Below are 9,744 nucleotides of genomic sequence, written 5' to 3'. Positions count from 1 at the left end.
TATCATGTCTGGACGCCAACAAAGAGTGTTGGTGCAACCCATTGTATGTTCCCTCATCCAAAGTCATTTTCTATTCACCGATGATCTTTATTTGCACAGAATGTGATCTTCAAAAACCTGCAGCAGGTCTGTTCTAGTATGAATACTCTCCCTTGACACTGACATATGCGTATAGCGAACAAAAGTCGTCATATGGTTGTATGACAACATCGAGATGCGGATCGAAGGGCGTATCATTGTACGTGCACTTTCTCAGTTTCAAACATTTTTGGGCGTTGAAGCGCGTCTCTGGCAAGGCCATGGCACTCTGTGTTTGCGTGATGCGCGGCGATCTTTCTTATTTTTCTCCCTTTGCTTGAATTATCTTGAGGTCCGTTGAACTGACGCAATGCATCTGTTCTTCAGGGATTTGACGAATTCATGAATGTCGTGGTCGACGAGGCTGCAGAAGTGTACGTCAAAGACGCCAAACCACGACGAGAGCTTGGTGAGATCCCTTATCTGATGGATTCCATGCATGGATCGCTGATATAGCTCCAGGTCGTATACTACTAAAAGGCGATAACATTACCCTCATCCAACAGGTGGTATGATATATTGGCTCTGTTCATGTAAAACCTTGTCTTTCTGCACACACCGGTATATGATGTGCTCTTACAATGTATCATAATAATTTTGTGCTGCTACTGATGTACCTCAGCAAACGTTCGTGCTACGCATGAGGACAACCTGATAGTACAACAGAACAGAACAAAATACGACATCAAACTATAGATTGTAAATCGGCAATAACCTCGTAAGACTAAGTGCCTGTCTACACAAAGGACACTCTGCCTTCTCCCGCCCCCATCCTACAATGCACCCCCAACAAAATAAGTGCCCACACTCGGTTGCACAGCTATCAGTTCGTTCTTCTAGACAGAGTGTGCACGTCCTCCCTGCCCGCTGACGCGAAGGTATCGATGTGATATCTAAGATTGTGTTCTCGTCCTCTTCCGCTGGTTTCACATCAGACTCGGAGGCAGAGACGCCGAGTAAGGTTGAAACAGGCCGATCGTCAATGAACATCTCATTCATCGAGTCCAGCGAACGCTTCCCTGAGGACTTTTCCGAAGCAGCTTGAGATCTACTGCGTAAAAATGTAACAAGTCGATGGAGAAGGCGTATCGCAATGAGTATTCCAAGCAATGAATATGACGGCGGGCGAGCATGAGGGTTCTCTGGGATGGAAGACACCTGTCACCAAATATCTAGATCGGTTTCTTGTGCATCGAAAGGAAGAGACATGACCTACATGTCGAATTCTCAACACCCTCTTCACTAGATCATAGTACGTGCCCCGCAGATAAAACAACGCTAGGTTGATTTCCGTCCCTACTTCCAAACACACCTGTAGCGCCTTGAGCAACCCGCCCATTCTCGGGCTCAGGGCACCAATGTGGGAACCCCAACGCGCCAGAGCATACGAAGGAAGCGTAGGGAGGAGGATAAGCGCTGCTCGGAGAGAACGCGAGGGTGTTCTTCCATCAAAGGAGTATTCCCAGATATCTGTGTATTCCTCCCCGAGAGTCTGGACAGCTAACATGTGGTTAGCAAAGGGTTAACCCTCGCAGAAGATATCTACCTCGACCAACAGATAGTCCGTAGTACATGAGTTTCACACCTAGCTCGACCTCCTTGTCCCATCGCGTGAGCCACCGTGTACCTTTCCATTCACCATCAGCACCAGCGGTAAGGAAAGGATATGAGAACGCACCAAGCCACGATCGAAGTACTGACTCTGCTTGTTCCCTCAACGATGCAACATGGAACAAATCTCTCTGGTTCGCCCTTACTGCATAATTATCAGCATTCCTTGATGCAAGAAAAAATGAGACAACGCACTAATTTGAGCCTGTTGAGCGTCGGGAAACGTAGGCAGGCGCGATGAAGATGCAGACATGTTTTCGGTAACCCCGGCCTCAATTGCGGCTGCTCTTTTCTGCTACACACGAGTACTTAGTACTTACTCACTTGGTACTCATTGCATATTTCACTTTCACTCATCACCGCGAGTTTACTACAATGCCGCCCATGCCCGCAGCAAACAGAGCACAAGAACCTTCCACATGGCAAAAACGTACGTCCAACCATACATGTCACATCCAAGAATAATTTCTTATGACCGATCGACAGTGAAGTAGGTCCTAGCTATAGCTACCCCATAGCATAACCCTTTTCAAATATACCCTTTATCTCAGAATGGGTGCGATGATGGGCGGAGGCGTCGGTCTGACGATCGGTTTCATTTTTGGATCATACAGCATCCTTCGGTAAGAAGCCAACCCATCTTCGTTTTCACTCACCAAATATATTGTACAGAAATGGTTCCGGTCCTCGAGGGTTACTAGCTACGCTTTCGCAGTACATGCTTAGCAGCGCCGCGACTTTCTCTTTCTTCCTTGCTATCGGTTCCGTATGTATTTTTTCTCTCCGTGGAGTATGAGCTGTCCTCAAAGTGGGCTTCTGACATCATCATGTACGCAGGTCATCCGTAATGACGCGCTCCTACCACCACACATCGAAGCCGCCCGTCTCCAACTCCTTCCTCCACTCGTGCGCTCTAAGGCTGAAGGCGCCATGCTAGTGCGTGCACGCTGGGACGCAGAAAGGGCGCGAAGAACAACTGCGTAGTGCATGTATTAAGACCTATATGCGTTGATACATGGTTCAGAAGAGAATACGAATGATCTAGCTAAGAGCATTGCGTGTGTCGGGTGGGCAGTGGGTGTGAGGGTATAACAAAACATAACATGTTGCAAAGACATCCAAGCGCGCTCTGCGGCTCTTGTCCAGTATACGTATGGGTGGACATAGCTAATACCTTAAGCATCAAATTCATATCTTTTCTAATCATCCTCTCTAGAACCACAAGTCCGAGGCAGAAGTCCACTCCCGTATGAGGTGAGAAGCGATGGCGTCATGTAAGGGAAGAACCTGGAGGTACGCAGTCTGCAATCACCGCCATAACTCGATGGAAATTGACTTACGCGGTGTAGGCGGAGTTAGACGCTATTGAACCACGCTCGTTACACGTACCCAGAACCGCTTCAGTCTCCCGCATTGAGTTGGTTTGGAACGTTGGCTATACACATCAACCAGTGATGCGGTATGGGCTAGGCTATATGGGCCAGATATAGTTGGTCTTGGAGGTGCAGTGGGTTTCCACCACCGTGCGAACCATCGACTTGGTTTGCTTTTGCTCTGACCTGACGGAGTTGCCAAGGGGGAATGAGGAGGTGAAGGAATTGGTGAATAGGTATGATGGCTATGATACACCGTTGGTACTTCAACAAACTTCACCGACGGAGCAGACCGCTTTTTCCTGCGAGATGTCTTTGTTGTCGTCGCAAGGGATATTCCTGAGTCATGTCGAGTGAGGATAGATTTTACAGGAGCGGGAGCTGATTTTGTGTACACTGTCGAAGAAGAGGCGATGGATGAGACGCTTTGGCGTGCACGATGCATTGGAGGCCGGATGTACTCCGAGCGGTATCGCGAATAAGAGGGCATTCCTGGGTTTGCAGGCATGGAAGACTCAAATAGTATGCTTCTGCGTCTGCCTGAGGATTCATCGCACTCTAAAGGTGGGGTCTATATAAGAAGGGTGGGTTATGGGTTACAGTATCTTTCATGGAGATAAGACGCACCAGAACTCTTCGAAGGCTGTGGGGCATTGGAGAGTAATTACCCTCGAATTCCTCTTCTTCTTCAAGTGTTATGTCCTGACTTTGTGTTAGGGATGCCACGTGTCGCGTTGATTTGACAACTCACCGCTAGATCACTCAAAGTGTTAACTGGAGAAAGATCAGTGATAGACTGCATGGACGGTCCATGAGAGACTGGTAGCACTACGGCAAGATGGATGAGCTCACATTGACTATAGTATCAGTATCTAGCCAATCTCTCAGAATCTCGTCGTCGGGTGCGGAAAAGTAGGTGGGCTGCTCGAACTCTTCTGAATGCTTTCAGAGTCGCTATATGGTCAGTCTAAAATGACATAAGAGATCCGCAAGGGCGCTTACGCTGAACCTGTGAGTTTGAGTGACGGGCATGGTAGTTGCAGAGAGTGAGAGAGCCAGCGTGCATTCTGAAAGGGCGATTCGAATATGTTCCGAGTGCACGTTGCAGGGCCGGGGCTATGAAAGTTAGGAAATGGATCAAGAACGCATGAAGATAAGGCTCGGAATACCGGATGTGAGTCATCTTGCAAGGTGGCAAAGGCGTGTTCGGGTAATGATTTCGGGTACCTAAGGCACATTCCAGCACGCATGCAATATAGATCATGATTAAGCCCATCGTGTGCAGCACACGAATATTGCTTCCGCATAAAGGCCATCATGGGAAGCAAGTCATGGAAAGTGACAACGGGGATCTCTGTCGCTTACAGTTATTCTCCATGTACATGCCATCTTACATGTCATTCCAACGTAGGTTATTACCTTGGAGATGACAAGCGATTATGTGTGTTGATCCACCCACCGATGTCATTGATGCCCATACAATAGCGAATGTACCCGATGATCCTCCAACATGCACAACCAGTGCTCCTGTCAGTCCGAGGCAGAGGCAATAAAAACGTGCACAAAGACGTTAAGCACCATCTCCCCTTCGTAGTCGATTGAACTTTGGTAGCATCTCACGAAGATACTCTGCATGTTTCAATCTCAAATCAGCCTCTTGAATCCGTCCCCTTCCACTCCAAATCCTTCTTTCTGCAGCGGGTCCGAAGATGGACGTGTAGTCGTCGAGGGTCTCGTCGTCTGTGGGAACTACGAGGCATGCAGCACCAATGACGCAGTAATTTGATATTCGAACAGTATGGTGGACGCGTGCACGCGTAGATATAGTGTTGAAGTTACCAACGGATGGACATTCGACGCCTGTGGAAGAAGTTCGTGACTGAAGGTACGGATGGGGGAAAGGACATACGACAGCCAATCTCGAACAAATTGTTGTCACCAACTCTCATCACTTCTTTGCGGCGATTGACTATTATAGCGGCCTCTTCGATGATACAGCCTGAACCAATTACGATGGGACCAGCTATTGCGAAAATGGTGGCTTTGGGGTGTACGACTGTGCCTGGCCCGATGGTGATGTCTCCCTTTAACTCTACATCTTGGCAGACCACCGCTCTTGAATGGATTGTGAACTTATCGCGGCTGCAAATCACAGCGTCACCACTGGACGCAGGTAATTATGAATACAGCTAACTTACATAGGTGGCATGAGTTCAAGAGCAGCAACCCTAACCCTATTAGGACGTGTATTTATGGACTGGCACTTTAGGGCCCTAGGGGTTGCCTCGACTATCATCGCCTGCGTGTCTCATCTGTTCGTCATCTCGTCCGCTTGCCATTGGAAAAATTGAACTGTCAAAAAATAAAACTAAAGATACATGAAATAATTCTATAGCGTTTTGTCCTCCCTCTATCTGTTCTGGTTGCCTCACATGTTGCATCCTCGGTGGCTGGTAGTTGACGATGTGTTCTGTGAGTTTCTCCGAGGCCGTGTCAAAATATACGCGGGCCTGAGCTGGGGGTTTCGGCTTGCCCCAAACGCTGCCCGTCGCTAGTGCAAGTTGATTCAACAATTTTAGTCCGTCATGCAAGAAGTGCCACTCCACCGACGATGGAATCTCCTTTGTGCCGTTTTGATGAGCCACTCGCTCAGATATAAAGCGTGTGCTCACTTTCCGTACCATTAAGTGAATTAATTCCACTTACTCATCTCTCGTGATCCATCATTCTACATCGAACTTATTGCTTACACCCCTGTGCTTGTCAACGTTCACTCATTGATGCAGCATATCGTGAAGTTTGGTGTCCCTTTCCTTGCGATCAACGAAGCGGAGATTGATGCCAAATTGATGCAGTTACGGAACCATGCGGCAGCTCATGCCACATAGCGGGGAATGGTGAAATGAACCAAAATCCGCGGACTCACCGAAAAGATGTCTCATCTGGCCGAGCATCAGAACTTCAGTCTAGCTGAAACCAGGCAATTGACGAAATCCGGATTTATCGCAAGAGCTGCAGAATTCCATTAGACGCGGAGTGAGAAAAGGTACGATATGGATATGATAACTAACTATAACCCCGTCTATATTTTGAACGGGGTGTCGACATGCAACCCACTCCAAATGCCTCTTGCAGCCTCTGTCGTACTCTCCACAATACGGCCTCTTTTCAGCTGCTTTATCTTCGCGCCCGAGGAGTCGAGGAGTAATTGAACTTTTTTCTCCACACCATTAACTTCGAACTCCTGCAGTGGAATGACCTTGTCACGACCGTTAACTACGATCAGGTCAGATGAGTGTTCGGTATCACAAAAAGAAGCCACACAACCATAAAATCCCCTTGCTATTGGTTCATGACCGTTGCGCTGCTTGACCACGAATTCAACGTGTGGGTTCTGCCATGCAACACGCTGGAGGTCATTTGAGATGAAAGTACGGGCATTGGTGGATGAAGGAAGATTCTGGCAATATTCTAATACTATTTTCCTGACCTGTGGGAGGTATGCAGAGTGACCATTTGCAGGATACGAGCGTAGCTGAGCTCTAAGGATTTGTTTTGTGGCCATGGACTGGAGAAGGAGGGGTATCGGAGTATGAACTTGTTTGCGGGTGAGACTGATCGGAGTATGAAAAGAACGAGGAGAGAAGACTTGGTTTACATCGACTAAGTTGTCTGCGTGAGGATTAATATTCTAATTCGACCATCGACGCGTTGAGCCCTGAACGCGTTCATCCCCTAATCTTTCCTCGCCACATTCAAAATCTATAAGAACCACGAAATCGGGCAATTCTATCATGGCTAGAGCCACTCGTTCAGCCACACAGCAGAATGAAAAAGATAAACAGCCAGACCCAGGAGTTTCACAGCGCGCAAAGCAATCCACAAAGAAACGCAAGCGCGTTTCACTCCCAGACGATGACCAGCCTGCACAAAAGCAGCATCGTGCAGAGAATGGCGTAAAGGAGGAATCAACAGACGACAAGTTGTCCAAGGGAAAGATGCCCGAGCTCGACCATGTAGCCGATGTCCCTCTAGACACTCCAATCGCGCAAAAGGTCCTTGAAATCCTTGAAATGTGAGTCGAATACTGTTATTAATTCATCTTCATCTTCTAATCACCCCTACAGGGTCGACTCTCAAGGTCTTCTCGACCGTGTCTTTCCTCTACCTGCCATACATCCATCCCAACCCTCCACTTCAAAATCGCAAACGGGAACGTGTTCTCTACGTACCCTCCTCAGTGATTCATCACAGCACCCACTCAGGGTGCTGCATGTAAGTTTCCTGCATTCTCTGACATTGTATTGACTCATGAATGGCTTCTAGTCCGCAGTCCAGAATCTATTTCCAGAGGTGCATCACGCGAGGTCTCGTCCATCCTCTGCTGCTGCACTGCAACTGCGCTTTTGTAATCTTGCTATCTCCCTCCTCAACCAAGCATCCTTCCACTCCGTTCCGCTGCCGCTTGACATCGAATCCATAATACCAGTCAATCCAGAGCCGTGTGTTGCAGATGCACCACCTCTCAACCTGAGCCTCCCTGACAAAATATCTCATACCGGACAGGGTAAGAAATATGCCCTTATGCAACGCCTCCCATCCGGCACCTGGTGGTCATCCCTCGGCTCAGACCTCTTAACTGACTCAAAAGAGTTCAAAGACCTCCAAACTGCCAACGCAGAACTTGTTGCCATCCTCCCCTCACCTTCGTCTCTTGCACACTCTGATGACACCTCCAAGTCGACTATCACTCTTACAGACACGCAGGCTCCAATGACGCTGGGTGCCTATGTACCGAAGAAGCCTCCAGGGCATCGGTCGAAGCTCCTCGGCCCTCGGCACGTGAGCTGCGGGTCATTTTTGGACTATGGTCCCTATGCAAGCTTCGCTCCGACCTTTGATCAGGAAGGAGTGGAGATTGGAAGAGAGGCGCTTGGGGAGGTCTTGTGGAGATGGGAGGATAGGAAGAAGCGTTGGGCTACTGAGAAAGCGCGTGCTGCTGAGGAGGCTGCACAGTGTTCGCCCATGGCGGGGTTGGAGGAAGACAAGGAAGAGCATAATAACGTCATCGACCCGTCACTTGAGGAGAGTCTTGATGATGATGAAGAGGCTTTGGAGGGCTTGCTTTCAAAAGAGCAGATTGCCTCCCTGAAATCTGTCCTCAAGAGCTTAGAGTTAGAGAATGCCATTCAGGAGCTGTTAGATCGGAATACGAAAGCTCTTAGGCGGTTGGAAGAGCTTCAGAGACAACGGCTGATGAAAGATGGGGGATTTCATCCAGTCGAAGAAGGATCAGAAGAGTGGGATACTGGTAAGGGCATCCTGGAGAAATTCTGCTGCCAGACTTAGGTTTTTCTACAGCTCAAAGCATTCTCGAGTCACTCACCTTGCTGGCATCACTACGACCTCGACAGTCGGGAAGTGCTGATGTACCACTCATTCCCTCCACAGCCACACTTCACAAACTACATCGCACGCTCCCTGTTGCACCCTCACAAGGCTGGCATGGTACCCTACCTACAGGTCGTACAACAGCTCTTCGCGACAACTCAACACTGTACATCAAGTCCACCGCTACCGCAGTGCCCTCTCTACCATCAGCCACGCCTACGCCAGTCCCTGCAACAGCCGCTACTGCTACACCAGCTGCCGCAACAGCCGCAGTTGCACAGAACTACCAGTACTCGTATAACTATGCAGCTGCAGGCTACCGCGGGAGTTATCAGTACAAGCCAGGACAGACACCCTCCTACTACCCCGCTTCATATGGCACACAGGGACAGACCCAAGCTGCCACGCAATATTATGCTAATCAGCAATACGCAACATCAGGGCAACAGCAATACGCCTACTCTTCCTGGTATCAGTATCAACCTCCAACCCAAGCTGCTGCCGCCAGCACTAGTACGACAACTGCTCCGGGAACACCTCAGACGGGTGCAGTTGCAGCAGCAACTACACCTGCAACCCCATCTGCAACGATTCCAACGAGTTATGCAGGGTTTTTCAGTAATACTGCACAGGCTGGACAGCGCGCAGTAGCGAACACTGTCACCGCAAAACCACTCCAGGCTGCTGCAGGCACAATTTGGGGCACAGGAACAGCTGGCGCGAGTGGCTACGTTCCTCCAACGCTCCCTCCGCATATGCGAACCGCTGCTGCAGGCGGTACCGCACAGCAAGGGGGGTATACTTACCAGCCTAATTATTATGGGGCGTATCAGGCTCAACCTCAGGTTTCGACTGCTGCGTCTCCTGCCCAGTAACAGCAATGATGGGTGTTTTGATCTTTTGTTTTATGTCTTAGTTTCAAAATTATATTTTTCTTTCGTTTGCTGTGTGCCCCGCTTGGTGTGGTTTAAACTGGGTGGGGGTACAATATGAGCTATGCCGTGGTAGTAGATTGTTGTGATAATTAATAATGATTAATTGGAGCTTGGAGGTTTGCAACAAGTTACTGGAAACTTGACCAGAACATCATAACATGCTCAGATTTCAAGCTTCAAGCTCAAGCTTCAAGCTTTCAAGACTCTGTTCAATTGGAAAACAGTCCCAAGGTGTGGTGCTCAGGCACCCTAGCACCAAAATTTTGACTGCCACGACGACACGTGACCTCGCTAGCGTGATGAGGAACTCTCGAGTCTACGCCTTGGTTCGCGGGACGCGCGTCTGCAGCTCCCGT

The 9,744-nt window shown here is 49.0% G+C and overlaps 7 protein-coding genes across 7 annotated transcripts; 3 read left to right on the top strand and 4 right to left on the bottom strand.

Moving 5' to 3' along the window:
• Positions 1 to 4: 4 nt before the first annotated feature.
• F5891DRAFT_1179989 (Sm-like ribonucleoprotein) lies at positions 5 to 593 on the top strand (the record flags this gene model as incomplete). The annotated part of the gene is made up of 5 exons (XM_041365860.1): positions 5 to 43; positions 100 to 126; positions 176 to 370; positions 406 to 487; positions 541 to 593. The coding sequence occupies 5 exons, from the start codon at positions 5 to 7 to the stop codon at positions 591 to 593; spliced, it is 396 nt and encodes a 131-aa protein (XP_041234048.1).
• F5891DRAFT_15184 (Pex12 amino terminal region-domain-containing protein) lies at positions 543 to 2,119 on the bottom strand. The gene is made up of 5 exons (XM_041370691.1): positions 1,885 to 2,119; positions 1,757 to 1,834; positions 1,625 to 1,705; positions 1,295 to 1,578; positions 543 to 1,236 (listed from the first exon to the last, which is right to left on the bottom strand). Exons 1-5 carry the CDS (start codon positions 1,940 to 1,942, stop codon positions 769 to 771), a joined length of 969 nt encoding a protein of 322 aa, XP_041234047.1. The 5' UTR covers positions 1,943 to 2,119; the 3' UTR covers positions 543 to 768.
• Positions 1,982 to 2,673, top strand: F5891DRAFT_1168633 (reactive mitochondrial oxygen species modulator 1-domain-containing protein; the record flags this gene model as incomplete). Its single annotated transcript, XM_041365458.1, has 5 exons — positions 1,982 to 2,119; positions 2,176 to 2,179; positions 2,241 to 2,312; positions 2,362 to 2,455; positions 2,527 to 2,673. The coding sequence occupies exons 1-5, from the start codon at positions 2,065 to 2,067 to the stop codon at positions 2,671 to 2,673; spliced, it is 372 nt and encodes a 123-aa protein (XP_041234046.1). The 5' UTR covers positions 1,982 to 2,064.
• A 162-nt stretch (positions 2,674 to 2,835) lies between these two features.
• On the bottom strand, positions 2,836 to 4,310 carry F5891DRAFT_15143 (uncharacterized protein). The gene is made up of 6 exons (XM_041370688.1): positions 4,065 to 4,310; positions 3,915 to 4,004; positions 3,814 to 3,858; positions 3,690 to 3,764; positions 3,030 to 3,633; positions 2,836 to 2,976 (listed from the first exon to the last, which is right to left on the bottom strand). The coding sequence occupies exons 1-5, from the start codon at positions 4,092 to 4,094 to the stop codon at positions 3,052 to 3,054; spliced, it is 822 nt and encodes a 273-aa protein (XP_041234045.1). The 5' UTR covers positions 4,095 to 4,310; the 3' UTR covers positions 2,836 to 2,976; positions 3,030 to 3,051.
• Positions 4,311 to 4,632: 322 nt separating this feature from the next.
• Positions 4,633 to 5,271, bottom strand: F5891DRAFT_1179985 (trimeric LpxA-like protein; the record flags this gene model as incomplete). The annotated part of the gene is made up of 3 exons (XM_041365859.1): positions 4,633 to 4,922; positions 4,972 to 5,204; positions 5,261 to 5,271. 3 exons carry the CDS (start codon positions 5,269 to 5,271, stop codon positions 4,633 to 4,635), a joined length of 534 nt encoding a protein of 177 aa, XP_041234044.1.
• A 753-nt stretch (positions 5,272 to 6,024) lies between these two features.
• On the bottom strand, positions 6,025 to 6,686 carry F5891DRAFT_15095 (thioredoxin-like protein). Its single transcript, XM_041370687.1, has 2 exons — positions 6,390 to 6,686; positions 6,025 to 6,338 (listed from the first exon to the last, which is right to left on the bottom strand). Exons 1-2 carry the CDS (start codon positions 6,625 to 6,627, stop codon positions 6,145 to 6,147), a joined length of 432 nt encoding a protein of 143 aa, XP_041234043.1. The 5' UTR covers positions 6,628 to 6,686; the 3' UTR covers positions 6,025 to 6,144.
• Positions 6,687 to 6,715: 29 nt separating this feature from the next.
• On the top strand, positions 6,716 to 9,509 carry F5891DRAFT_1134511 (uncharacterized protein). Its single transcript, XM_041364775.1, has 4 exons — positions 6,716 to 7,137; positions 7,190 to 7,337; positions 7,389 to 8,373; positions 8,424 to 9,509. The coding sequence occupies exons 1-4, from the start codon at positions 6,857 to 6,859 to the stop codon at positions 9,326 to 9,328; spliced, it is 2,319 nt and encodes a 772-aa protein (XP_041234042.1). The 5' UTR covers positions 6,716 to 6,856; the 3' UTR covers positions 9,329 to 9,509.
• Positions 9,510 to 9,744: the final 235 nt, after the last annotated feature.

Source organism: Suillus fuscotomentosus (assembly GCF_016647785.1).
Source record: "Suillus fuscotomentosus strain FC203 chromosome Unknown F5891scaffold_1, whole genome shotgun sequence".
NCBI classification, from domain to species: domain Eukaryota; kingdom Fungi; phylum Basidiomycota; class Agaricomycetes; order Boletales; family Suillaceae; genus Suillus; species Suillus fuscotomentosus.
Note: the sequence above shows the minus strand (reverse complement) of the source record. Positions and strands in the feature narration are given on the sequence as shown.

Excerpts from the sequence above, each read along its gene's own strand:
- F5891DRAFT_1134511 (XM_041364775.1), top strand. The coding sequence starts at position 6,857 with ATGGCTAGAGCCACTCGTTCAGCCACACAGCAGAATGAAAAAGATAAA. Across the intron at positions 7,138-7,189 it reads GTCCTTGAAATCCTTGAAAT|GGTCGACTCTCAAGGTCTTC; the intron begins GTGAGTCGAATA and ends TCACCCCTACAG. Across the intron at positions 8,374-8,423 it reads ATCAGAAGAGTGGGATACTG|CTCAAAGCATTCTCGAGTCA; the intron begins GTAAGGGCATCC and ends GTTTTTCTACAG.
- F5891DRAFT_15143 (XM_041370688.1), bottom strand. The coding sequence starts at position 4,094 with ATGCCCGTCACTCAAACTCACAGGTTCAGC. Across the intron at positions 3,765-3,813 it reads ACACTTTGAGTGATCTAGCG|GACATAACACTTGAAGAAGA; the intron begins GTGAGTTGTCAA and ends ACACAAAGTCAG. Across the intron at positions 3,634-3,689 it reads ACAGCCTTCGAAGAGTTCTG|ACCCCACCTTTAGAGTGCGA; the intron begins GTGCGTCTTATC and ends CTTCTTATATAG.
- F5891DRAFT_15184 (XM_041370691.1), bottom strand. The coding sequence starts at position 1,942 with ATGTCTGCATCTTCATCGCGCCTGCCTACGTTTCCCGACGCTCAACAG. Across the intron at positions 1,835-1,884 it reads CGCTCAACAGGCTCAAATTA|TAAGGGCGAACCAGAGAGAT; the intron begins GTGCGTTGTCTC and ends ATAATTATGCAG. Across the intron at positions 1,706-1,756 it reads AGTACTTCGATCGTGGCTTG|GTACACGGTGGCTCACGCGA; the intron begins GTGCGTTCTCAT and ends GTGAATGGAAAG.
- F5891DRAFT_15095 (XM_041370687.1), bottom strand. The coding sequence starts at position 6,627 with ATGGCCACAAAACAAATCCTTAGAGCTCAGCTACGCTCGTATCCTGCA. Across the intron at positions 6,339-6,389 it reads AATAGCAAGGGGATTTTATG|TTAACGGTCGTGACAAGGTC; the intron begins GTTGTGTGGCTT and ends ACCTGATCGTAG.